Source organism: Pan troglodytes, chromosome 11 (assembly GCF_028858775.2).
Source record: "Pan troglodytes isolate AG18354 chromosome 11, NHGRI_mPanTro3-v2.0_pri, whole genome shotgun sequence".
In the NCBI taxonomy this organism is placed as follows: Eukaryota; Metazoa; Chordata; class Mammalia; order Primates; family Hominidae; genus Pan; species Pan troglodytes.
Genome location: NC_072409.2, coordinates 79,961,834 through 79,987,458, shown reverse-complemented (window position 1 = coordinate 79,987,458; position 25,625 = coordinate 79,961,834). Strand labels below are relative to the sequence as shown.

Here is a 25,625-nt window from a genome sequence, read left to right as displayed (position 1 = left end):
GAATACCTATAAGTATATAGGTATTATAATATATACCTATTATATATATAATATATATTATATATTATATATTATATAATATATATTATATATTATATATTTATATATTATATATAAATCTATTATATATATTATATTATATATTATAATATATTATTATAAGTATATAGGTATTATAATATATACCTATAAGTATATAATATATACCTATAAGTATATAGGTATATATTATAAATCAATAAACAAATACAGTTTAAATTGTAAGGAAGCATGATATTAAAATCTTGGCAACCATGGACCCCAGATATGTAGTTTTTGACTGTGACTCCATCCTTCCAAATATTTAACAAACCTCTTTTTTCTAAGTGGCTCTTACATATTGGAAACATCTATTTTGAACAGAGCAGGCATGCAGAATTCAGGACTTTGGATGCCATTTAGAGGTGATCTGCCAGCTTCCTTCTTGTCTGCATCATGTCCCCTTCTTTGCCAAAGTGCCCTGGTGAGCAGGGGCTTGTGACTGCCCTCATCAAGATTTAGGAAAGTCATTCCCAAGCTGCAAGATGCCCTGAGGTTCCAGTCTGGAATCTTTCTTTCCAGGCTTGAATTTATCTTGCAACTCTTTCCTAGCCCACTGCCACCCAATGCCTCACTCCCAGACTCAGATCTCCTGCAGGAAGCTCAGGAACAAGCGAGAGAAAAGGGCCTACAGCCCACATCATCACCTCAACTGTTATGATCAGCCCCAGTACTCCCAGACACACACCACTGGATGACTTGATTGAATTCTGCTCTTTACAGAAGGTGTGCTCAATGTTAACTCCTGACATCATTATGTGTGTATAACTTCAAGCCATCTCCAAACATTTCTGGAATGAGGAGACAGTACATAGAAGAAGGAGATACAGGTATAAAATCAATGAGATTAGGTAAAAAATCCATAGCTCTTACTTTGAATTGTCTGTATGTATGTATGATTTATATATTTGATCTAAATCTAAATATATATTTATATATCATACATACATATAATTCAATTATATATATTTTTTCATAGCTCTTTCCACTGAAACATTTAGAAACCATGGGAAACTCAATAGTAAACCTAGCACCCAGATTATGACTTCTAAATACCATTCCCCATTAAAGGAAAAAAGAGCTCATTAGACAAAATAGTTGTTTCAGGTCTGGGAAGGAAGAGTGAATATTGAGCTTGTAATATCTTGACATACCAGATAGCAGGAAGTCATCAAAGATACTAGCATCATGCAAAAGGTCTCAGGAGCCATGAGCTCATAACTCCAGTAAAAAAAAAAAAAAATTAAGTAACTAGATCTAGGCACCAATGTATGGGAAACACAAAGACAGACACCACAGAACTGCAATCAGCAAAATCAGACTGTGGTAAACTTTATAGTTTTCCATATTGAGAAACTATTCCTTCCAAAAAAAAAAATCTAGCCTAAAAGCAGGGTGGTGGCGGCAGGAACAGAGGTAGAGGGAAAGATAGAAAAAGGGAGGGGGAAATGTAGATTGAAAGAGACTGTACTGGTCCATTCTCACACTGCTAATAAAGACATACCTGAGACTGGGTGATTTATAAAGGAAAGAGGTTTAATTGACTCACAGTTCAGCATGGCTGGGGAGGCTTCAGGAAACTTACAATCATGGCAGAAGGGGAAGCAAACATATTCTTCTTCACATGGCAGCAACAAGGAGAAGTGCCAAGAAAAAGGGGGAAAAGGCCCTTAAAAAACCATCAGATCTCATGAGAACTCATTCACTATCATCAGAACAGCATGAGGGTAACCACCTCCATGATTAAATTACCTCCCACCAGGTCCCTCCCATGACATCCCACAACACGTGGAGATTATGGGAACTACAGTTCAAGGTGAGATTTGGGTGGGGACACAGCCAAACCATATCAGAGACAAATCACAATGTATGCCGTTATTTGGATCCTGGTTCAATTTAAAAATTGAAATAAATAATGTATAAGACATTTCTGGAAATATAAATGCTGGATAATTGATTATATCAAGGAATTAGTTTTAGGTGATTTATATGTTAAATGTTAAATGGTACTTTATATTTTTCCAAGAGTACTAATCTTTTTTGGATATAAATACTAAAATATTTCAAGATGGAATGTTATTACCATCTGGGATTTGCTTTAGAATAATTAAGGAGAAGGAGAAATAATCCACAGGGCTATGGAAGAACAAGATTGGCCATAAGCAGCACAGAAAGACAAACTTTGCATGTTCCCACTTATTTGTGGAAGCTAAAAGTTAAAACAATTGCACCCATGGAGATGGAGAGTAGAATGATGGTTATCAGAGGCTGGGAACAGTGATGAGAGGGTAGAGGGGAAATGGAGATGGCTTATGGGTACAAAAAATAGAATAAATAAGAACTAGTATTTGATAGCACAGCAGGATGACTATAGTCAAAAATAATTTAATTGTACATTTTAAAATAATTAAAAGAGTATAATTGGATTGTTTGTAACACAAAGGATAAATGCTTGAGGTGATGGATACCCCATTTACCCTGATGTGATTATTACACATTGCATGCCTGTATTGAAATATCCCATATACTCCATAAATATATATAGCTACTATGTACCCGGGAAAATTTTAAAAATTAAAAATTACACACACACACACACCCCCCAGTCATGAGCAGATCATCTTTGGATCTGAAAGATGAATACCTATTATTCTTTCTACAAGATTAAATTTTCCCATAAAATAAAAGAAAAAACCTCTCCAATATCTAGCCTAAATATTGCAGCCTTTATTTCTGTTTCATGTAGGTCTGGTCTTCTTTGTGCATTTGCTTTATCCTTTCTCTCTGCAGACCAGCTTTCTCTTCCTTGCTAGATACAGGGCCACATTTGTGCCCCCTTTACGTGGTCTATGAGTTCAAGAGCTTTGTGCCAACTATGAGGTGTCTCTACGTCCAAATTCCAAATTCCTTGGACAGAAAATATGGTTTGCCCAGTTTGGGTCAACTCGCCAATTATCTATAGCCAAAGGAGAGAGCATGACTGTCCTTTCAGCAGGGGCTAAGGGAAGACACATTCTGCTTCAGGCAGAACATTTCAGCTAATGTGCCACAGGGTACAGATGTACCAAGCTCAGAGTCCTCCTGGGATTACTAAGCAGAACCTGTAGTGACCTAAGCCCCCAGGTGAATTGCCTTCAGCCATGAAAAGACTCATCCACTCACCCCAGGGTGCCTACACATCCCATTGTTTTCTATGTGCTCCATGGCAAGACACAGGTTGGGAAGCACTGTGCTAGGGAGGTGGGCAGGGTGATGAAGTTCTGTCCCATGGTGTCTTCAGTGCCTCCTTTCAAGAGTAGAATCTTGGCTTTACATTTTTGTAACAGAAAGGTACCCTAGGGTGTTTTTCCCGAAACAGAGGAACCATCTGCTCACAAAGGTGAATTCAGACTTGAACAGTGGAGAAACAGAAAAGTCATTCCTTGTGTATCCAGCAGCATTCTGCTTCCATCCCCTCAAGACACATTCCCCCTGGGTTCTAGATTTCAACATTTTAATTGGGTCCAATCACAACTAAAGTGCTCTATTACATGAGTATTTCAATTTTCTGGTAGTCATTCTTCACATGTATCTTCTTTAGGGAGCATGCTCTTCAGAGATTTGTGGGTGAAAGCAACCAAGAGGCAAAGAGCTATAGGGACATCTGTTCCCCCAAACATCACTAGGCAAAGCATTTCTGAAATACCAAGTTCCTCACAGCAGCCTTTACATCCTTGTTCCTCAGGCTGTAGATGATGGGGTTGAGCATGGGGGTCACCACCCCATAGAAAAGGGAAATGAGTTTGTCTGCAAGGTCTTGCTTGTCTGCCCCCAGCGGGTCCTTAGACTTGGGCTTCCCATACATGAAGAGGATGGTCCCATAGAAGATGACCACGACAGTGAGGTGGGCAGAGCAGGTGGAGAAGGCCTTTTTCCTCCCCTCAGCTGAGGGGATCCTCAGGATGGTGGCAATGATGAAGACATAGGAGAAAGAGATGAACAGAACCGGGACCCCCAGGAAGATCACATTGGTCACTCCCATACTGATCACATTGACAGAGATATCAGCACAGGCCAACTTCAGGACAGCCAGAATCTCACAGGTGAAGTGGTTGATGATGTTGTCTCCACAGAAGGGCAGCCTCATTGCAAGGGATGTCTGCACCATGGAAGCAGTGCTTCCAGCTACCCAGGAGCCGGCAGCCATGGGCATGTAGGCAGCCTTGCTCATGACCACAGGGTACCTAAGGGGGTTGCAGATGGCCACGTAGCGATCAAACGCCATCATGCTCAGGAGAACACATTCTGTGGCTCCCATGGCAAAGGAGAGGAACATCTGCACTGCACAGGCTGAGAAGGAGATGGTTTTCCTGGGGGTCAAGAAGCTGTCAAGGATGAGGGGGACTGAGGATGTTGTATAGCAGATGTCCAGGAAGGAGAGGTTCCCCAGGAAGAAGTACATGGGCATGTGCAGGTGGGAGTTGGACACAGTCACCAGGATGAGGACCCCATTGCCCAGTAGGATCACCAGGTACATCAGCAGGATGAGCACAAAGAACGTTTTCTCCAGCTTTGGGTGGGCAGAGAGGCCCAGGAGAACAAACTCTGTCACAGAGGCTGTCTGGTTGGCACTTACCATAGTGTGTCTCCTCTGTCAACTGAAGGAAATACTTAAGAGGTCCAAACTCAACATTCTTTGCCTTGCATAGGACCAGTGCATCTGGTCTGGGGTTCCAGTCTGGCTAAGACATTAGAAAACAGTTTTGAAAGTCCACAATATTTATTTCCAAGAAAAAAGAGACAACAAAATAAAAAATTATTTTGGGGCCACAGGACACCGAATGCACAAGGTTTAAAATGATGACTATGATAATGTAACACATGTGATCAGTGACGAAAACACATAACACATTCATTTAGGGATGCTATATCCTACAAGGCAATTTATCTCGTTAAACTTTGATCAGAAAGGTGACTTAAAGTTTGCTCCATGTTCCCCCAACTTTGTGCCAAATACTAGTGACTTGATTAATTGTGAATCCTCACCTTATAACTATTTCTTCTCATTAGACAATTTTTATATAAAACAAACTCCAGTTGTTGCCCAAGATCTTTCTCATGGGCAACACCAGCCCCAGCTGGGTCTTTCAGGAAAAGAGGAGACTGGACATGGAGAGATGCAAGGGAAAGGGGAGAGGGTTCCAAGGTAACTTCATGCTCTGGAAATTTCAATATGTTTCTAATATTTGAATCTGATGTTTCATGAAGATAAATAGGAGGCTGGCCCCAGAAACCCACAGTGGCTCACAATTTCTGGAACTCTAGTTTTCTTTGGTAACTAAGGCAGTCGGGGTGAGTGTCTACACAGGAATCAAGAGTTCTTGAACCTAAGTATGTCACCCAGATGTAGATCCTGACAGTGATTATGCCCCCCAAATAAATCTAGTCTCACCCTCTGTCCCATTCTAGATCTTCCTCTGCAGAACACTGATGCATGGGTTTTCAGCTTGATCTCTTCTAGTGATGAAGAGCTCACTACATTCCCAAGCAGCCTGCTTCCTATTTACAGAGCTCTGAAGTGTCAGAACATTCTTTATTCTAAACCAAGCCAGCAGCCTTCTGAGTTTCTCTCATTCATGTGATGGTGGTTTCACCTCCTTCTGGAATTGCCTGAGTTTGTGAAAGGTCAACAGAAGAGGCTCTGAAACCATACGACCATCTTATTTCTGGGGGAGTCTATAAAGTTAGGTAAGTCCATGACCTAAGACTGAAAAGATTCATAGGCTTCTTGCCATCTAGATTTTCTGACCTAAGAAGAAAGAGTTTTGCATGGGCCTCAATCTTTGTGATAGCGCTGAAATTGCTTCATTCCTTCCCTTCTCAAGTCCCAATCCCTTTAGAAAATCAAGTCAGAAGTTAGGAATGTTATTGTGCTAATAAAAAGGTTAAGTATTACTCTTATAAGAACCCTCACTTACCTTTGTCAGGAACCTACTGAGAAGATGTGGCCATGGCGTAGGAACAGTGTGTGGGCAAGAAATAGCAGCACTAGCTTGAAAGACTCAGGTTGAGATGGCCACCTCTGATTTGAAGAAAAGAGTGAAAGCTAGTTCTTCCTACTCAGTCTTGGTTTTATGTTTTAAGCAAAATTTCCAAATGAATAACCAGAACATGAAAAAGGCAATTTGAAATCAGTGCTGCGATTGGGACTATTATGCTCCCTGAAGTGATTAAAAGTTTGGAAGTAGAATTGCACAAAGTCAGGAAAGTTTTTATACTTCTGAGACAATGTCCCCAAGATCCAATTATGCCAAAAGCACTCCAGAAAGACTTCTTTTCCTCCTTCCTTTCTTCCTGTTGGAACTTTCCACACTTAGACTATTGAGGGATGTTAGAGAAAGCATTTTCATGTCCTTTTTGAATTTCTGCAAACTTCAAAATGCTAAAAATTCTTGAAAAGAAGCTGGAGAGCTAAATGTTATTTAGGAATGCCCTCTGTCCATGCACTATGGGACCAGCAGCTGTGGGCACAGTGATTCCAAATCAAGTGCTCAGGGGCATGGCTGTGGACATTTTGGGAGAACTTCTATATAAAGCCCTGGGGAGACCTTAATGGGGAGTCAGTCTCTGACAAGTCCTTGAACAATGGGGGAGAATTTACACATGAAGAGACAAGCAAGGGATGGGAGGAAGGAGAAGACCATCTTGGGGACAGAGCTTGGCACAGCCCTTGGCTTGCTTGTTTCTTCCACAACCTCAACAAAGCATTTGTTTGAACAGCTTCATGGAACAGGAGGGATAGCACAGAGTCCAGGGAAGACATTCTATGTTGGTGGAATCTGGAGTATGACAGGCAGCGTCTAAGATGGCTTTAGTGATTCTTGCCTCCTGGTATTCATGGCTTTGTGTCATCCTCTCCCCTTGAGTAACTTGCATTTAACCAAAAGAATACACTCACTTGCTGGCTTTAGTGAAACAAACTTCCAGATTGGAGAGACAAATGTGGCAAGGAACAGAGAGCGGTCTCTGGCCAACTTACTCAGGACCTCAGCCCAACAACTCTCAAGGCACTGAATCTTGCCAACTACCTAAGTGAGCTTGGAAGTAAACCTTTCCCCAGTTGAACCTTCAGATGAGATCCCACCCCTAGTCAAAACCTTAGTTATAGCCTTGTGAAAGACCCTGAAGCAAAGGATCCAGTTAATCTATAATCAGATCTTGACCCACAGAAATTGTGAGACAACATGTGTGTTGTTTTAAGCCACTTAGTTTTGAAGAAGTTTGTTATACAACAATAAATAACTAATATGTAGAGGATGGTTATGAAGTATGAGGAAGAAGCCAAGGAAAGAAAGAGGTAAAATATCTAGAAAACAGTGGTTCAGTGAAAGGGAGCCCTCTACTTCCTCAAAAGTCTTTCCTATTGCCAGAGGACATTAGTGTTCAACAAGTTTTTTCTCATCCTGGGTCAAAGTCTGCTTATCTCCCTGCACTTATAGCCTGGGTGTTAGCTTAGCCTTTGGCTACATGGGACATAATCACTTCCTCTTTTCAGTATCAGCCCTTCAGAGACAGAAGGACAATAAATCACTGTAGATACGTGCAGCTACACTGAAGATACGGCTCTGAACTGGGCACATTACTCCTTCTACTACCTGCTGTGAACACTGTGTGTCTGTCAATGTGTCAGAGATCCCTTTGGCTTACCTGGCAAAGAATCATCTCCTCCAGGAAATTTCCCATGGCAATTTCTGCCCATAGAACTCTCTCTCCTCTAAACTTTAAAAGCTTCCTTCCCTGGGATGTCCAGTTTTGTTCTGAACTCTGGAAATTAACTTGTGTCATTTATTTTCTCTGGGTGTGTCCATGTGCATAGCTCTATTCACATATCCATATGCATAATGTGTGTGTGCACTTATGAGTGGTTTTGTAACTCTTTTTCTCTTCAGCCTTAAGGATCTGGTGGTATCCATTTACGAGATGAAATGCTAATAGGCTTCCTGGTGAATCGTGAACTTGAATCTTGATGTTTGAATCCCCCTTAGTTTGTCTAATTCATGTTCCAGAACTCATCTGCATTCATTATTTTCATTCTGGATGGAAACTCAGTGGTAACATTATTTGTCAATAGTTCTTTCAACTATGTCCCTCATTTTTCCATAGTAGAGTTAGCCTTTATGATCATAGTGGCAAAGAGCAGGAATCAAAATGATGACTAGTGAGCTCAGTTTCCTGAACTTACTCTGTATCTCATTCTTGAACTGAAAACACTTTGTTGTCATGGTTAGCTTCTTCCTCACTTCCTTTTTTCATTCTGTGACTACTCACAGGTCTCTAGAATCATACCCCTTGGGTCCACAGTAAATTCTAATGTCTTAGATGATCCCTGCAGAATATTGGAGCTTTGAGAAACATCCTTATGTTCTCTGTCTCCACTTAGGAGCCACAGTGATGGGAATCATTGTTCTCTGCAAGCTTCCTGAGTTGGTAAAAAGCTTGTTCCAATTAGGACAGATATGTCAGATATTGACATATTAGCTGGAGTTTTGCTTATCTTTTATACAAAGAGGTTTTACATCTTTACTTTTGTATTTGGCCTCAGAAATCTTAGAACACTCTACCAACTCTGAAACATTTCCTTCAGGGCATCAGGTTCATTGACTTCCCTCCTGAATTCAATCTTTGCCATCTGCCTGGTGTACACTAGGGAGCATGAAGAGTCTTCCAAGTTCTGCCACATCACCGCTCAAGGACATGGCCAAACATGCTTTGGGAAATATTCTTTACCCTTGTGTACTTGTAGACTGTCTGTCATGAAAGAGGAAGTGATTATGTCCCATGTAGCCAAAGGCTAATCAATTCCCAAAGCTAAAAAGTCAGACAGAAATTACCATGTATTTCTATAAAGTTACACCGAATGTGCTTGCCTGTCCTGCCTCCCTTTTACCTCCTCCACCTCTTCCTCCTTTGCCACCCTCAGACAGCAAGACCAACCCCTCCTCCTTCTCCTTCTCCTCCTCAGCCTATTCATGTGAAGACAAGGAGGATGAAGACCTTTATGATGACCCATTCCACTTAACGAACAGTAAACATGTTTTGTCTTTCTTGTGATTTGTGTGTGTGTGTGTGTGTGTGTGTGTGTGAGAGAGAGAGAGAGAGAGAGACAGGGTCTAGCTCTGTCATCCAGGCTGGAGTGCAGTGGCACCAACTTGTTTCACTGCAACCTCTGCCTCCCAGGCTCAAGCCATCCTCCCTCCTCAGCCTCTGGAGTAGCTGGGACACAGGCACATGCCACCACACCCGGATAATTTTTGTATTTTTGGTAGAGACAGGGTCTCACCAAACCTGGAGAGACCTCACTTTGTTGTCCAGGCTAGTCTCCAACTCCTGAACTCAGGCGATCCACCCACCTCGGCTTCCTAGAGTTCTGGATTACAGGCATGAGCCACTGCACCCAGCATGATTTTCTTAATATTTTCTTTTCTCTAGCTTACTTTATTATGAGAATACAGTATAATAATACATTTAACATACAAAATATGTGTTTATCTACTGTTTATGTTATCGGTTAGGCGTTCAGTCTAACAATAGGCTATTAGTAGTTGTTTTGGGGGAGTTAAAAGTTACACATGGATTTTCAACTGCAATGGGGATCGGCGCCCTAATCCCTGCGCTGTTCAAGGGTCAACTGTATTTTTTTCATGTGCCTCTTTCTTGCCACTAGAAGGTGCACTCCCAGAAGGCAGGGACCCTGGGTTACTCTGCACATTTCTGCCTTTTGCCGCTAGAGGATGCACTCCCAGAGGGCATGGACCCTGGGTTACTCTACACATTTCTGCCTTTTATGGAGCATACGCTCAATAATTGTTTGCTGAATAAAGGAATGTCCCCATTCTCTAGACTCATCCCTGTCCTGGGTCACATTCTGTCCATGACTCGTAAGAGGTCTGGGAGCACGTGCACAGATGACAGGAAGCTGAAAGGACATTGACTTGGGTGCCCAGTGAGGATTGAGGCAGAACACAGCAGGTTGCTTCAAGGTGTTTAATCCAATGAGATGAACATTTAGAGGGAGAGTAAAGGTCTTTCAGTCAGATGCCCCAAGCCACTGCGTAAGCACAGACTGGGGGTGACGGGGCTCGGCTGCAGCACAGGAGAAAGCACCTGGGCTTTGAATGAATCCCGGAATCACTAACCCACAGATTGTTGGACCCTGTTAATGAGATTATGATGTTCAGAAAGAAAGAAAGGGGACAAGGAAAGAAGGAAGGGAAAGAGGAAGGGAGAGAAGAAGGGGGAGAAGAAGCAGACAGCTGACTTCCTCCAGTGCTGCCAACATAATTTATTCTTGGGGATGTTATCCCAGAAGGATAGAAAGTTTCTAAACTGAGTACAACTCACTTTCCAAACCTTAAATGACTTCAGGGACTACAATGGTCCCAAAGAATAAACTGCAATTTAAATTATCTTCTAAGGGTGATGGCCAGTCCTTTGGAGATTGTGCCCCAAGCACATGAGGCAGGAGAAGCAGAAAGGACCCTTCACCTGTCACATGTCCTGAGCCCTCACCCTGGCGTTCAGACCCAGTGTCACTGTTTCTGACATGTAGCCTCTTTCCAAACCTTGGAAAATCGATCATTCTTGCTCATGATGTTTTTTTATAAAAGTAAGGGCAAGTTTTGGTGAAAGGAATTCCACAATTTTCATTAGCATTGGCTATATTTATTTTTTAAATAAATTGATACATAATAGATATACATAATAGATACATAATATCTATTATTGATACATAATAGATACATAATATCTATTATTGATACATAATAGATACATAATATCTATTATTGATACATAATAGATATACATGGTTTTAAGGTACATGTGATAATTTAATACATTCATATAATTTGCAAGGATCAAGTCAGTGTAGTTGGGATATCCATGACTTTAAACATTTGTCTTTATGCTAGAAATATTTGAATTATTCTCTTCTAGCCATCTTGAAAGGTATAGTAGCTTATTGTAAACTATAGTCACCCTCCTGACCTATTGAACACTAGGTCTTATTCCTTCTATCAAACCATATATTTTCACCCATTAATCAACAGCATGGTTACATTTCTATCATCAGACTTGATTGTAATGGAATGGGGGCTTGAGGAGGGCAGATGTGAAGCTGTTTCATTGGTATGATATTATTCTCACAAAATCAAATAGACCTCCTCAACCTGCAAGAATGTCTGAGATCATCTGGCCTCACCCTGCCATCATGCTGAGGAAATGGGGGCTTGCCAGGGACCATACAGCTGGTAGTCCTTCTCAGGATTGGTTGTCCTTTCTTGATAAAAACTGTTGGGCTCTTTCTCACTTCATAGTTAGATACAAAGTCTGGCAATAATAATAAGCATGTTTCTGAATCTGATAATGATGACATAGAGGGAATATTTTCTTCATATGATCTGCAGGTTCTTGAGAGTTGGATGGCCAGCCTACAGTGAGAAACCCAGCTGGGGACTGATACACTGCCCAACACACACATCCCAGCAGCAGTGTGTCTCGGGCACCTCAGCCATCCTCAAGCTTGGGGACCATTCTTAGTGTCAGCCTTTGTAGCGAGCTCCTGGTTGATACATTTGCCTCTAAGAGATATATCTACTTTTTTAAGACCTTAAGAGAAAAAGGGAGATTTATTCTTATTTATCTTCGTGCTGAAGCCATACTATTTCTAGATATTTAGGCAGTTGTGTGTAAGAGAGATTAACTACCTTTAGGGGCTCCAGAAGACAAGGCCAGGTAGAAGTTGCAAGGAGACAGATTTCAGCTCGATATCACAGGGTAACTACTTCAAAATGAAGTGAGCCTTACCAGGAGATAAAGAACCTCACATCACTCAGATAGTCAAATCTAGGTTCTAGGACTATCAGGAATGTGGTAAGGGGCTTTCTGCATTAGAAAGGGAGCAATTACTAAATAGACCCTAAGACCTGTTGTCCTTAGCATTCAAGTAATTGTTATGGTTGATGATGATGATGATGATGAAAGCATTTGTTTGCATGACTATTTCCCCACTAGATTTTGAGCTCTTTGTTCCCAGCACCTAGAATTATGCCTGGCCCAAAGTAGACGCTCAACAAATATCTGTTAACCTGACCTGAATTATTATGGCACTGACTTGGTCACAGCTATAATGTGCTAACCACCAACATAGGAGTATCTCGGAGCTCGTGAGGCAGGAAGCATCGCTGCAACAACAGAGGAGGGGGTTGGATTACTGAGAGCTCTTGGAAAGATAGATATCTGGGAAGTTTGTAAGTATTTTAGATACAGTTCTAATAAAACTGTAGTGCTCAGTTGCCTACAAGTTTTTTACTGGTCCAGAACAAATCATAGTTTGAGAAGCACTTCGAAGTCTGAGGAGTGTTGAGGAAACAATGATTCATCAGTACTTGTTAAAGCACGGCAAAGCAGACTTTATTCAGGACTATCTCAACATGTGTAGGGACCACTGCCATGGGATTTTGCAGTGAGGGAGAGAAATTGGGCTCAACTCCAAATACAGCAGGCACAAGTGGGAATTTTTAGCCAAGGAGGGGGCTGGAGGTAGGTAGATAGAAAATTACTAAGAAGAAGCATCGGGGGTAACGGGGATTCTGGCTAAATGGACCTAACAGAATTCTTGCTGAAGAGAGGACAGGGTAATCAGACATCACCTGGGGATGGTGGAGGATGAGGAACCTCATCAAACATTGAAGATGACCAGATATTGAGGAGGGGGGTTCTTGCTGAACTGACTTAGCAGGGCTTTTTGCTGAAACTGAATTTTATAAGCAAGGACACAGATGTACCTAGAAGAAGGTTCAGATGCCTGGCCAAAGTTTGGAAAATCTGAGAATCTTTGTCAAGAGAGATTTAACCTTTCCATTAAATAAAAAAGTAACAGAGCAGGGCCCAGGGTTCTGTGAACAGTCTCAGGAACAAGTTAATGCCTTTGCTGCAGGCAATGGAGAATGAAGAGAAGACAGGAGGTTCAGTTGGAACTGTCATTCAACTTGGCCCTGGGGCACAGGGGCCTACTTGCTGCCACAGATGTACAAAAGGATCAACCAAATGTTGAGACCTTGGCACCGGATGTGTCGGGGTGACCGGGGCTTGCTGTCTAGGCAGGTGCCACTAGAGCTGTCCTCTTGGATGCTACATGCCCCAGGAGATGCTTTATTTTCTGTTGTTGCTTTTTTTCTGTTAGTTTTGATTTGTTTTCTTGTCTCCTTGTGTGCCTTATTCTTTTTTAGTGTGTGCCAGATGTTGTGTTTGCAAAATTATTTGTGGAAATGATTTAGAGACTAGGGTGATGTTATCTTCCTCCAAAGTGGATCTATGTTGGCTTCTGTGAGGCATTTGGGAGCATCAAAACTTGGTATCACCTCAATTCGATTTCAGGGCTTGGGAAGATTTGAAGCTGAACTACAGCATCTGTAAATGTCTGTTTCCTTCTGATTTGCCCTTATTCCTATGGTGCTGCCCTTTGAGAGTCCATCCCAAAAGGAGAACATTTAGTGAGGGGCCTTTCAAGGTGAGTCTTTCACAACAAAAGCTACTCCCCATCTCCATGAGGCTGTCAGTAATGCCTCCCAGCCTCTCCCTGGCTCCCTCCAGAAGCTGCAAATGCTCGAGTTGAATCACAGCCACAAGTGCTAGACTTACATCTCTAGGTCCTTGTTTTTCCCCAGAGTCATAACCCTATGTTCCTCATTGTCTTATTACTTCTCCAATGTTTTATGTATTTTTTCCAGTTTGTCTAATGGTCATCTGCAAGACAGTTAGTCCAAATTAGCCTGTTTTTTCTTACCAGAAGCAGAAGTTAAATACTGACCTGTACTACATTGTTCCTAGAACCCCATAGAGATGAACAAATCATCAGTGCTATTCCCCAGTTGCTCAGCAGGGCAAGGATTTGTGCCTGGCCTTCCAGGTACTTTTGGAGTAAGAGAATGCTGAGGTTGACCTCTGAGTTCCTCCAGGTGACAGGGCAGATGCACCATGAACAGGTCCAATGAGACCTCCCCTGTGTTGGAGTTTGTTCTCCTGGGCCTTTCTGCCCACCCAAAGCTGGAGAAGACATTCTTTGTGTTCATCCTGCTGATGTACCTGGTGATCCTGCTGGGCAATGTGGTCCTCATCCTGGTGACCATCCTTGACTCCCGCCTGCACATGCCCATGTACTTCTTCCTGGGGAACCTCTCCTTCCTGGACATCTGCTATACAACATCCTCATCCTTGACAGCCTCCTGACCCCCAGGAAAACCATCTCCTTCTCAGCCTGTGCAGTACAGATGTTCCTCTCCTTTGCCATGGGAGCCACAGAGTGTGTTCTGCTGAGCATGATGGCTTTTGATCGCTACGTGGCCATCTGCAACCCCCTTAGGTACCCTGTGGTCATGAGCAAGGCTGCCTACGTGCCCATGGCTGTCGGCTCCTGGGCAGTTGGTGTCACCAACTCTGTAGTACAGACATCCCTAGCAATGCGACTGCCCTTCTGTGGGGACAATGTCATCAATCACTTCACCTGTGAGATCCTGGCAGTTCTAAAGTTGGCCTGTGCTGACATCTCCATCAACGTGATCAGCATGGATGTGGCCAACATGATCTTCCTTGCACTCCCAGTTCTGTTTACTTTTGTCTCGTATGTCTTTATCCTTGCCACCATCCTGAGAATCCCCTCAGCTGAGGGGAGGAAAAAGGCCTTCTCCACCTGCTCTGCCCACCTCACTGTCGTGATTGTCTTCTATGAGACCATCCTCTTCATGTATGGGAAGCCCAAGTCTAAGGACCCAATGGGAGCAGACAAACAGGACCTTGCAGACAAACTCATCTCCCTTTTCTATGGGGTAGTGACCCCCATGCTCAACCCCATCATCTACAGCCTGAGGAACAAAGATGTGAAAGCTGCTATGAGGAACCTGGTGGCTCAAAAACACCTAGCAGAGCGGCTATCATAGATTCCCAGACTGCGAGAATGCATAACCTCCAAATTTCTCATTGTTCTCTTGGGGAAATGGTAACCAGGGAGGACCTTAGACTGTCAGTGGAAAGAACCATAAAATTGAGGCTGCTGGTTAGTTTGCTGGCTTTACACAGAATCGTGCTGTGTCATATCATAGCTATATTTTACTGACTAAATCTTAAATTCTTTGATACAGAATTTGATGAATATCCGTAAGAGTTATAGAGGTGGTCAAAAGAGACAAACGAACAAAAATTTTAGTGGTACTGGGATCTTGGAGGATACAGGATATGGTTGGGCTCTGTGTTCCTGCCCGAATCTCCTGTCGAATTGTAATCCCCAGTATTGGAGGAGGGGCCTGGTAAGAGGTGATTTGATCATGGAGGCAGATTTCCCCCTTGCTGTTCTCATGATAGTGAGTCAGTTCCCATGAGATCTAGATGTTTAAAAGTCTGTAGCACCTCCCGTTTCACCCTCTTCCACCTACTCCAGCCATGTAGGACATGATTGCTTCCCCTTTGCCTTCCGCCATGATTGTAAGTTTCACGAGGCCTCCCCAGCCATGCTTCCTGTACAGCGTGTGGAACAGCGAGCCAATTAAACCTCTTTTCTTTGTAAATTACCCAGTTTCAGGTATTTCTTTATATCATTGCAAGAATGGACTAATACAATGTTGTTTTGTCCTATGTAAAACTGCTACTTACTCTACTCTGATTTTGTGTTACCCCAGAGACCTTTGCTGTTTCTCATGTAGGGATAAATTGGAAAATGTCATCTGCCCCAACATATAATGGTGAGCATTAGCACTATGGCAGGAATTCTTCTCATATCTTAGCACTAGAAATAGTGAGACCTGAGCAGCTGCTTTGTTCTGACCTCATGGGCACTAAGAATCTTGTCATTCAAAACATTCATCTATTTATTGTCACCACAGGAGAATTCAGAGGCAAACTTGCCACCCCACTGAAGCAGTAACTAAGTACTGTATGACTGGGTGCCAGCAGCTTCCAAACTTTCGTCCATGCAACCAACATGGTGCATAGCAGTTACACACAGCACATATTCCATGAGTATGTCCACATTGTTCTGGAACACCAAAAAGACTGTGAGGAAGCAAATGCAAAAATAATTCTCAATCCTACAACTAATAACAGGCCAGCAATAACAGTCATCCCTGACCATCTGTGACACCGGTGAGATTGGCTGTGTGTCCTTTGCAGCCCAAAGAGCTCTAAGTCCATGACTTCCTTCTACACTCAAGGAACAGACTGAGATAGGAGTGAAATTTAATGTGTTATAGTGACTATTTTCAGTCCACTTTATATTTGTAAATGTCAGTGTCTTCATTCATTTTTGCTGCTATAACAATATACCTGAGACTAGGTAATGTATAAATAGTACAAATTTATTTCTCACAGTTCTAGAGGCTGGGAAGTCCAAGATCAAGGCACCAGCATGTTCAATGTCTGGTGACAGTCCAGTCTCTGCTTCCAAGATGATACCTTGAACACTATGTCCTCACATGGCAGAAGGGATGAAAAAGCAAAAAAGGGGCTAGCTAGTTCCCTCCAGCCTTTTTATAAGGTTACTAATCCCATTCATGGGGTTGTACCTTTTAATACTATCACATTGATAATTAAGTTTCAACATATGAATTTAGGGGAACCATTCAGACCATGGCAGTCAGTTATTATCAAACTTTGGTCCTTTAGCCATGCCAAGATACTAGGTTGTTTTCTCCTTTTATTTTCTCTTTTTTTCTTCCTCATCCCCATGTGAAATAAGACTCAGGTCTTTGCCCTAAATGCATTTTTATTGGTGGGAGTGTAATGAGGACATAGAGAGGGTGGCCTAGAGAATTAAAACAGCTGGAATTCACCAGTTCCCATCACTTTTTAAAAAGGCTAAGGCCATTAAAGAGACACATTTAGGTGTCCAGAAGGGGAAGAAGAAAGGGCAGATGTGAAAACAGGAAGGAGGAGAGATTCCTTCCAGAGGCCGGAGAGAGGTGGAGGTCGCAGATCCCACTCTAGGCAGGACTCACCCCTACTGCAAATGTGAGAACCAGCTATTATGTATGTCCGTGCCAGTTACGCATTTGGAAACCTGGAGAATGACTACCAGTGGTTAGTTCCATAAAAATCCATTTGTCCTATCAGGAAACAAACTTGGACCTAGACCCCATTTATCACCTGATTTCCATATACTCCTACAGTAGATGCTCCTTTGGGTTCCTTGGTATTAGTGTCAGTTAAGATTCTATAACCAACAGCCCTCAAAATATTGGAGTATTCCACTTTCCCCAGTGTATAGCTACTCAGGGAAATAGTCACAAGTTCCTGGAGGGAAATATAGAGAAAATCACTACTACATACATGCAAGGGAATGCCCTTGAGGCCTTCTTCCTCAAAGAACAGCCTCTCCTTCAATTGAGGTATTTTGGATCTGAGAATTAATTTAGGTCTGGAATTGAGTGAATGATCATAATTTTTCAACAGGGAAGCTGTTATCAGGCTTCTGCTCATCCATGCTTGATTTTTTTTTAATTACCTACATTTACAACCTTCTAAATTGCCTACCTGTCTTGCTCCCAGGAACATCACAGTTTCATACTCATTACCGTACATTCCTGTGGGTCAGGCCCTCTGGTTGCTATTCTGACCTTGCTGTCTATTACAATAATTAATCTTCTTGCCCCTAATAGTTAAGTGCTGCCATTAGGCCTCTACTATTCTGGAAAATTATCATCTCCATTAACACTAGGGACCCCACTTCCAAAACAGCACCTCCTACAGTCAGCCTCAGCTGACAGAGGATAAACACTGCCGAGGTTCTCAATAATGCACCTAACTAGTGCATTTTCTTATTAACTTAGTGAAGAGAGTGTCCTCTAGCCTTCCTAGGGAACATAGCCATCTGGTAGGTCTAATTTAAAAGTCCATTTAGCATACCAAATTCTTTGAGCCTTTTGGCTCCTTCCTCTACACTCTGCCAAGGCAGTTTGATGTTTCCAGGAGCCATCCCAACCGTCCTGAAGGATCTGTTGGTTGCCAGACACCCTCTCTAAAACAGTGGCCAGCAGAACAGCAGCCTATTCCTCTGTGGGGGCTGTGATGGCCTGATGACTTTTAAAGAAGTCCCTTTCAATGAGCAATTTGAAAAAATTGTGATTCCTGGCATACACCCACTCTCAACTCCTTAGAAATAGCATAGGTTTAATATGAATTTAGGCCCAAAAAATAGAGAAGCCTTATTTCACAAGACATGAGGCATTTCTGTGACTCTGATACCAGATAATATAAACTCTAGTTCCAGGCATATTCAGAAGGAAATAATGCCAATGTTGTTTGTACAAAAGTGAGTCGGCACCTTTTATGCATCATTATGGGTCTGAAATGCCTGGCATGTTTGAAGACAGAAGGGAATAAAGGCAGCCAATGGTGATATAAATGGAGCAACTGACCATCTGAGCAATTGAATATAATTGGAAGCAATTGGCATGGGTCAGGACAGGAACCAGGGGAGGCGTCAGTAGAAAAATGGAGTTGTAAAGGCCGGGCACGGTGGTTCATGCTTGTAATCCCAGCACTTTGGGAGGCCAAGGCGGGCAGATCACCTGAGGTTGGGAGTTCGAGACCCGCCTGGCCAACATAGTGAAACACCATCTCTACTAAAAATACAAAAAATTAGTTGGGTGTGGCGGCGGGCACCTGTAATCCCAGCTACTTGGGAGGCTGAGGCAGGAGAATCACTTGAACCCAGGAGGCGGAGGTTGCAGTGAGCAGAGATCATGCCATTGCACGCCAGCCCACGTGACAGTATGAGACTCTGTCTCAAAAGAGAAAAAGGAAAAATGGAGTTCTTGCTGGGCATGGTGCTCATGCCTGTAATCCCAGCACTTTGGGAGGGTGAGGCAGGAGGTTCTCTTCAGGCCAAGAGTTTGAGACCAGCATGGGCAACAGAGTGAGACCCCCCACTCCATCTCTACAAAAACATTTTTAAAAGTTAGCCAGGTGTAGTGGTGCACACATGTAGTCCCAGATACTCGGGACTGAGGCAGAGGGATCGCTTGAGCCCAGAAGTTCAAGGCTGTGGTAAGCTGATTGTGCCACTGCATTCCAGCCTGGGTGACAAAGCCAGACCCCAGAAAGAAAATGGAGGTTGCATGACTCTCCTCATCCCCAAGGTATTCACTTCTGGAAAAATTAATGGTTAGGATTACCCAAGTATACATAAATTCTAAACGAATATATCCTACGTACATAGAGCTCTTCTTAGCACAGGGTACTGGAAGAAAGCTGGCTTACAAGTTTTCAACTTTACAATGGTGAAAAAGTGATACACATTCAGTAGAAACTGTACTTCAAGTACCCATACAACCATTTTTTTCACCTTCAATATAGTAGTCAATAAATTACATGAGATATTCAACACTTTCTTATAAAATTACTTTGTGCTAGATGATTTTGCCCAACTGTAGACGGCTGTAAGTGTTTTGAGCACATTTAAGTTAGGTTAGGCTAAGCTATGATGTTCAGCAAGTTAAGGGTATTAAATGCATTTTCAACTTACAATATTTTCCATTTATGATGGGTTTATCACGACATTGCGCCATTGTAAGTTGAGGGGCATTTGTATTCCAGCTGAGCCTGGAGGACCGTGGTCAAGGAAGTAGTAAGGCTGGTATGCTTTGCACAGGAATTGGCCTGATTAGTCCCTAAGTCTCCTTCCAAGCTTGGGCCTACCATTGTCTATCAGCGAAACAAAAGCCAGAATTGAAGAATGGCCTGTACGGTGGTGTGTTTTAGGAAACCCTGATTAAGCAGAGAGCATCCATCCTGTGACTGTTTCTATGACTATTTTGCATGACCACTGAAAGAAAAACACTGGCAAACACTCCAAACATGAATACTTCCAAATCAAATTAATTAGGCTTAAGTGATCCCAAAATAGAAACATCCCTCATCTTTCTTCTTACAAGAGAATGAAGGTTTGAACCATGATTCAATTTGTGGAATAAACCATATGGCTTCCTTCCCAGGACGGAAGAGGAGCTGCTCAAGGGGAATCAAAACATCCAGCCCTGGGTCAGAGAGGAATCTGACCTTGGAGACATGGGGCCCAGACAGAGTCCCTACAGATCCTGCCCTGACCTGTGTATGGAAGACGTCAGGGGTAGATGGATATTCATTCAGTCTTTTAGTCTGACCTTCACATTTAAAAGCAAAGAGGAAAACAGCCCTAGTTATAGGGCTGGGCCTCAGATCCAACTTAAAGGCTTACCAGTGGAATAAGAACATCTGCCCCCGTTCCTTAGACATATGTTTTGGATTTTATTGCACTTTCTCTCTTCATCTGAGGACAGATGTGATAGCTCTTTCCTTCTGAGGATGTTGTGAGAATGACAGTACATAAGGTGCCTAGTACATAATTTTTCATTTTTTAAATTTTTTTGAAACAAGGTCTTGCTGTCTCACCCATTCTGGAGTGCAGTGGTATGATCATGGCTCACTGCATCCTCAACCTCCTGGGCTCAAGCAGTCCTCCCACCTCAGCCTCCCGAGTAGCTGTGGAACTGGCAAAAGGATCTAGTTGCTCACTGCTTGTGGAATGAAGTCAAAATAATAACAAGTTATGATACGGAAGAGCCATATTCCTTTATTATCCATGCCAGCAAGGGGAAGAGTAGACAGCAAATTCCAGTCTTCAATTTGTGGAGGGAATGCAGGGGTTTTTGGTGGTGGTGGTGGTGGTGGTGGTTTTTTTTTTTTTTTTTTTGAGACAGTCTCACTCTGTCACCCAGGCTGGAGTGCGGTGGCACGATCTCGCTCACTACAAGCTCCACCTCCTGGGTTCACGCCATTCTCCTGCCTCAGTCTCCCAAGTAGGTGGGATACAGGCACCTGCCACTGCGCCTGGCTAATTTTTTTGTATTTTTAGTATAAACGGGGTTTCACCGTGTTAGCCAGGATGGTCTCAATCTCCTGACCTCGTGATCTGCCTGCCTCGGCCTCCCGAAGTGCTGGGATTACAGGCGTGAGCCACCGTGCCTGGCTGGGAATGCAAGGGTTTTTAAAGAAGGCATTTTGGAATGTGGAAAAGGCAAGTGGGGCTAGGAGATGCCAGGTGCTATGACAGTCCGATGGCTCATCTTGAATTATTGTTCCGTTTGGTGAAGGGGCTGGTGCCATCGTGGATCCTACCAGGTTATAAATTAATCACAGTCAACCTTGTGATCTCTCTTCAGCTGAGAGTGGGTTCCAGCCCTGAGGTAACCTTTTGTTGGACAGAGAATTCTGGAGGTGTCTGGTCCCTATCAGGATCTGACCTCTGAAGCATCAAAGGAAGCATATGACCAGATAAGTGAGCATGGTGTGTGCTTAACAAGCATCTAGGTAAATAAATGTGCATAAGGCATGGGAGCACAGAATGGGAAAAGAAAGGGAGTGGAGGTTCACAGCCCATCCTGAGGCTGTATTTCAAGATGAAAGGTAACACATAAGCAGTCTGTCTCAAAGTTATATCTTGAGACTGGGGGTGGGAGGAGGAAGAAAGGGGACAGGAAAAAGAGTTATAAAATGCATTTTGAGGCTTAGCTGCTAAGCTGCTTGATTATAGCTGGGACTACTGGTGCATGCCCCCAAACCCAGCTATTTTCTAAAAAAAAAAATTTTGTAGAGATGGGGTCTCATTGTGTTGCCCAAGCTGGTTTTGAACTCCTGAGCTCAAGCAATCCGCCTGCCTCAGCCTCCCAAAGTGCTGGGATTACAGAGGTGAGTCACCGCATCTGGCCTCCTAGTACAAAATTTATATTCAATTGATAATAGCTCCTACCACTGCTTCTACAGCTGCTGTTGCTGTTGTAGCCCTTGCACTGATTTTTTAGCATGTCTGTCTTCTCCTAAATATTGAGCTCTTTAAAGTAGAAACTTTGATTTTCATCTCTGAGTACCCGGCACTGAGAATCAGGCCTGGCACAGAAGGTGTGCTCAGTAGCCATCTCTTGACTTGAGCCAAACGGCCACGGCACAGACACTGCGTGCTTGCACAGGTACAGGACAGTCTCACAGCTCCTTGCTGGAAGTGCTCCTGTAGCAACCTGGGAAGGGGTCAGATCACAAAGCAGAGCTCGGAGGAGATGGATTTCTACAGAGTTTGTATGGTTTTCAAGCACAGGGTAAAATAAAGCCAACTGCAAAACCCCTGGATTGTCAACAAGCGTATGATGACCCAGGATAAATCACATGTGAGCACCTAGAAATCCGAAAGAGAGATTTTTAGTTCCCTGAAAAAAGCAAGGGAAATCTCAGGACCAGCCTCAGAAGCAAGTCAGTGTCTTTCGTGAGAGCTGATGGGGAATGGGGAGGAGGGAAGCTCAGAGATAACTGAACTTCAACTTGGCCAAAATGTGCAGGAGGCCCCTTGCTATCCAGTCATAGAGGCTCACTGGTGAAGTGAAATTTACTTAAAGGTCAGTAAAAGTTTAAAGTCTTGGCACTGGAGTTACAGGGTACCTGGGACTGACTCCTGGCTGATATCACCAGAGCAGAGGAGTTCTTGGCCCATCTGCCCTAAGGGAAGGGAAGAGACTAAATGTCATCAGTCACCTGCCCTTCTATGGGGACATCATCAACCACTTGACCTGTGAGGTCCTGGCTGTCCTGAAGTTGGCCTGTGCTGACATCTCTATCAACGTGATCAGGCAAAAGGCCTTCTCCACCTGCTCTGCCCACCTCACAGTTGTGGTCATCTTCTACAGGACCATCCTCTTCACACATGGGAAGCCCAAGTCGAAGGACCCACTGGGGGCAGACAAGCAGGATTTTGCAGACAAACTCATCTCCCTCTCCTATGGAGTGGTCACCCCCATGCTGAACACCATCATCTACAGCCTAAGGAAAAAGGGTGTGAAGGCTGCTGTGAAGAACCTGGTATTTCAGAAACCCCTAACTGAATGACAGACTGTCAGAATCCCAGGTGGCCAGAACATATGATCTCTAAGCACCTCACTGTGCTCATGGGGAAATGATAACTCAGAGGAAAGAAGGGACTTTCCCAAGGTCCAGGCCATGAACCATGGGACTAGGACGAACAAGTAAACTGAGTGTCCCCTGTTGTGTCACAAGTAATGGAAGCTTCTACCAAAGGACCTAGAGGGAAAGTGCCCCCACATTTCTACTTTTAATTTCCCATTGCCCCATTTCCTCACCTATTTTTAATTTTTTGGCCTTGAATACATTTTTGGGTTACCACAAATCCTTTCTGACATGAGAGTAGGCATAATTGCAACCAAAGAAACAAAGCAACAAAAAAGCAAACAAAAAACCCAAATGAACTAATGACAAGACATGGCAGTGGGGGTTGGGGTGGGGGCTGGCCGTCGGAGCCCCTCTGTGGACCTTAGCTGTTTCTCTCCCCTGCTAGAAGCTAGTTTTAGACTGCATGGCTTTGGGGTCCTTTCAAAGTTGACCTTCCAAGGCAGTGATTCTAGCCACAGGACCTTGAGTATTGTGGTGTATTAGGCCATTCTTGTACTGCTATAAAGAAATACCTGAGACTGGGTAATTTATAAAGAAAAGAAGTTTAACTGGCTCATGGTTCTGCAGACTATACAAACATGGCTCCAGCATCTGCTTAACTTCTGGGGAGGCCTCAGGGAGCTTTTACTCATGGCAGAAGGTGAAGTGGGAGCAGGCACTTCACATGGCCAAAGCAGGAGTGAGCGAAAGAGAGAGAAAGATAAAGAGAGAGAAAGAGAGAGAGAGCAGGCAGGAGGTGCCACACTTTACAACAACTGAATCTTGGGAGAACTCACTATCACAAAGACAGCACCAAGCCATGAGGAATCTGCCCGTGATCCAAACACCTCCCACCAGGCCCCAGCTCCAGCACTGGGGATTACAATCCAATATGAGTTTTGGGTGAGGAAAGTATCCAAACTATATCACGTGGAAATACCACTGGCCATCCGAATTGAATTATTATAACAGCAGCTTCTAGCACTTCCAGAGAAAACAAGATAACTGTTCAAAGAGCATCTGAGGGGAGGGAGTGGAGAGGCAGCCGCTCAGGTCAGCATAGACCGCAGAGTGCTTTCAGCCCAGGCCAGGCAGCCTGACACCTGCCTTCCAAGTCCAGCCCTAACACTATTTCCCGCTGCTGAGCACTTGGCTAAGTCTCCTTCCCTCTCTGGGCCTTGATTTCTTTGTCTGTAAAATGAGAGCGTATAGCCCATCCCTCTCACTAGCCAATACAACTGGGGACTGCCAGAGAAGGGGAACTTATGGCTCGCACCCCACCACCCGCCACTCTTTGATTAGGGGTCTCCTCTGGGGTCGCCCCTCCATTCATTCCCTCCACAGTTCGTGAGCAATTGTTCCTAACTTCCAGTGCCACTTACAGAATTGGGTGGCTGGTTGCAGCTCTAGCTACCTGTGCCTGCTGCAAACCTGCCACCTGGTGGACATTGCTGAAGCTGACAATTGAAATTTCTGCAAGCTCCTGAGATAGGTGCTTCTCAAACTTGAATGTTTTCATGAGTTATCTGAGAATGTGGATAAGGATTCAGTGAGTCTGAGGTAGGGTCTGACATTCTACATCTCTAACAGATTTCCAGGTAATGTCTATGCTGCTGAACTCTGCAGGCCACGCTTTGAGGAGCAAAGCCCTAGAAGATGTGGGACCAGGGCAGGGGGGCTGAAGGAAGAGGCAGGGTAGGAAGACGCCCTCGCGCAAGTCTCCTACTGTGAGCCAAGCCCTTGGGCATCAGCAAGCCTGTGAGGTGTTCATCAGCCCGGCAAATTCCCTCATCGCAAAAGCCTAAAATGTCAATGCTTTTAAGTCTCTGGGTTGCAGATTTCACTTAATTTTTGGCCTTTGAGTATCCCTTAGTTTCTGGAAAGCTCATCAGTACCTTTTAAAAAAATGTTTTTACATTTTATTCAGCATGCTCAGTTGTGTTTCACACTCAGCAAGACAAGAATACTCAGAGAATCTAATTGTTCATGCTGCCAGAAGAGATACCCTTGACCAGTGTGGTTTTATATTCCCAAAATCAAGTTGCCCATTTGCTCCCCCTATTCAATCAATAGTTTCATTAATTCATGGAGATGAACAAAGACTCCCTAGAATGAAACATTTGTTTTTCTCTTAGAGAGTCAAATTAGACAATAATCTTAAAAATTAGGCTTTCTGGCCAGGCATGGTGGCTCACACCTGTAATCCCAGCATTTTGGGAGGCCAAGGCAGGAGGATCACCTGAGGCCAAGAGTTTCAGACCAGCCTGGGAAACATGGTGAGACCCCATCTCTACAAAAAAATTTAAAACTAGCTGGGTGTGACAGCACACACCTGTGGTCCCAGCTACTTGGAAGGCTGGGGCAGGACCACTTGAGCCCAGGAGTTCAAAGCTGCACAGAGTGAGCCTTGATTGCACCACTGCACTCTAGCCTGGGCAACAGAGTGAGACCTCATCTCAAAAAAATTAGGCTTTCTGAGAGAAAAGAGAGTTTTTAAAAATCCAGAATTTCTCTTTTATAGATTAAGAGCAAAATTGGGGGTTATCAGC

General features: G+C 43.5%; 1 protein-coding gene and 1 pseudogene across 1 annotated transcript; one reads left to right on the top strand and one right to left on the bottom strand.

Moving 5' to 3' along the window:
• Window positions 1-3,739: 3,739 nt before the first annotated feature.
• Window positions 3,740-4,696, bottom strand: LOC473229 (olfactory receptor 13C7). Its single transcript, XM_528599.6, has one exon. It carries the CDS (start codon window positions 4,694-4,696, stop codon window positions 3,740-3,742), a length of 957 nt encoding a protein of 318 aa, XP_528599.4.
• Window positions 4,697-13,362: 8,666 nt separating this feature from the next.
• On the top strand, window positions 13,363-15,887 carry LOC473230 (olfactory receptor 13C7-like; annotated as a pseudogene).
• Window positions 15,888-25,625: the final 9,738 nt, after the last annotated feature.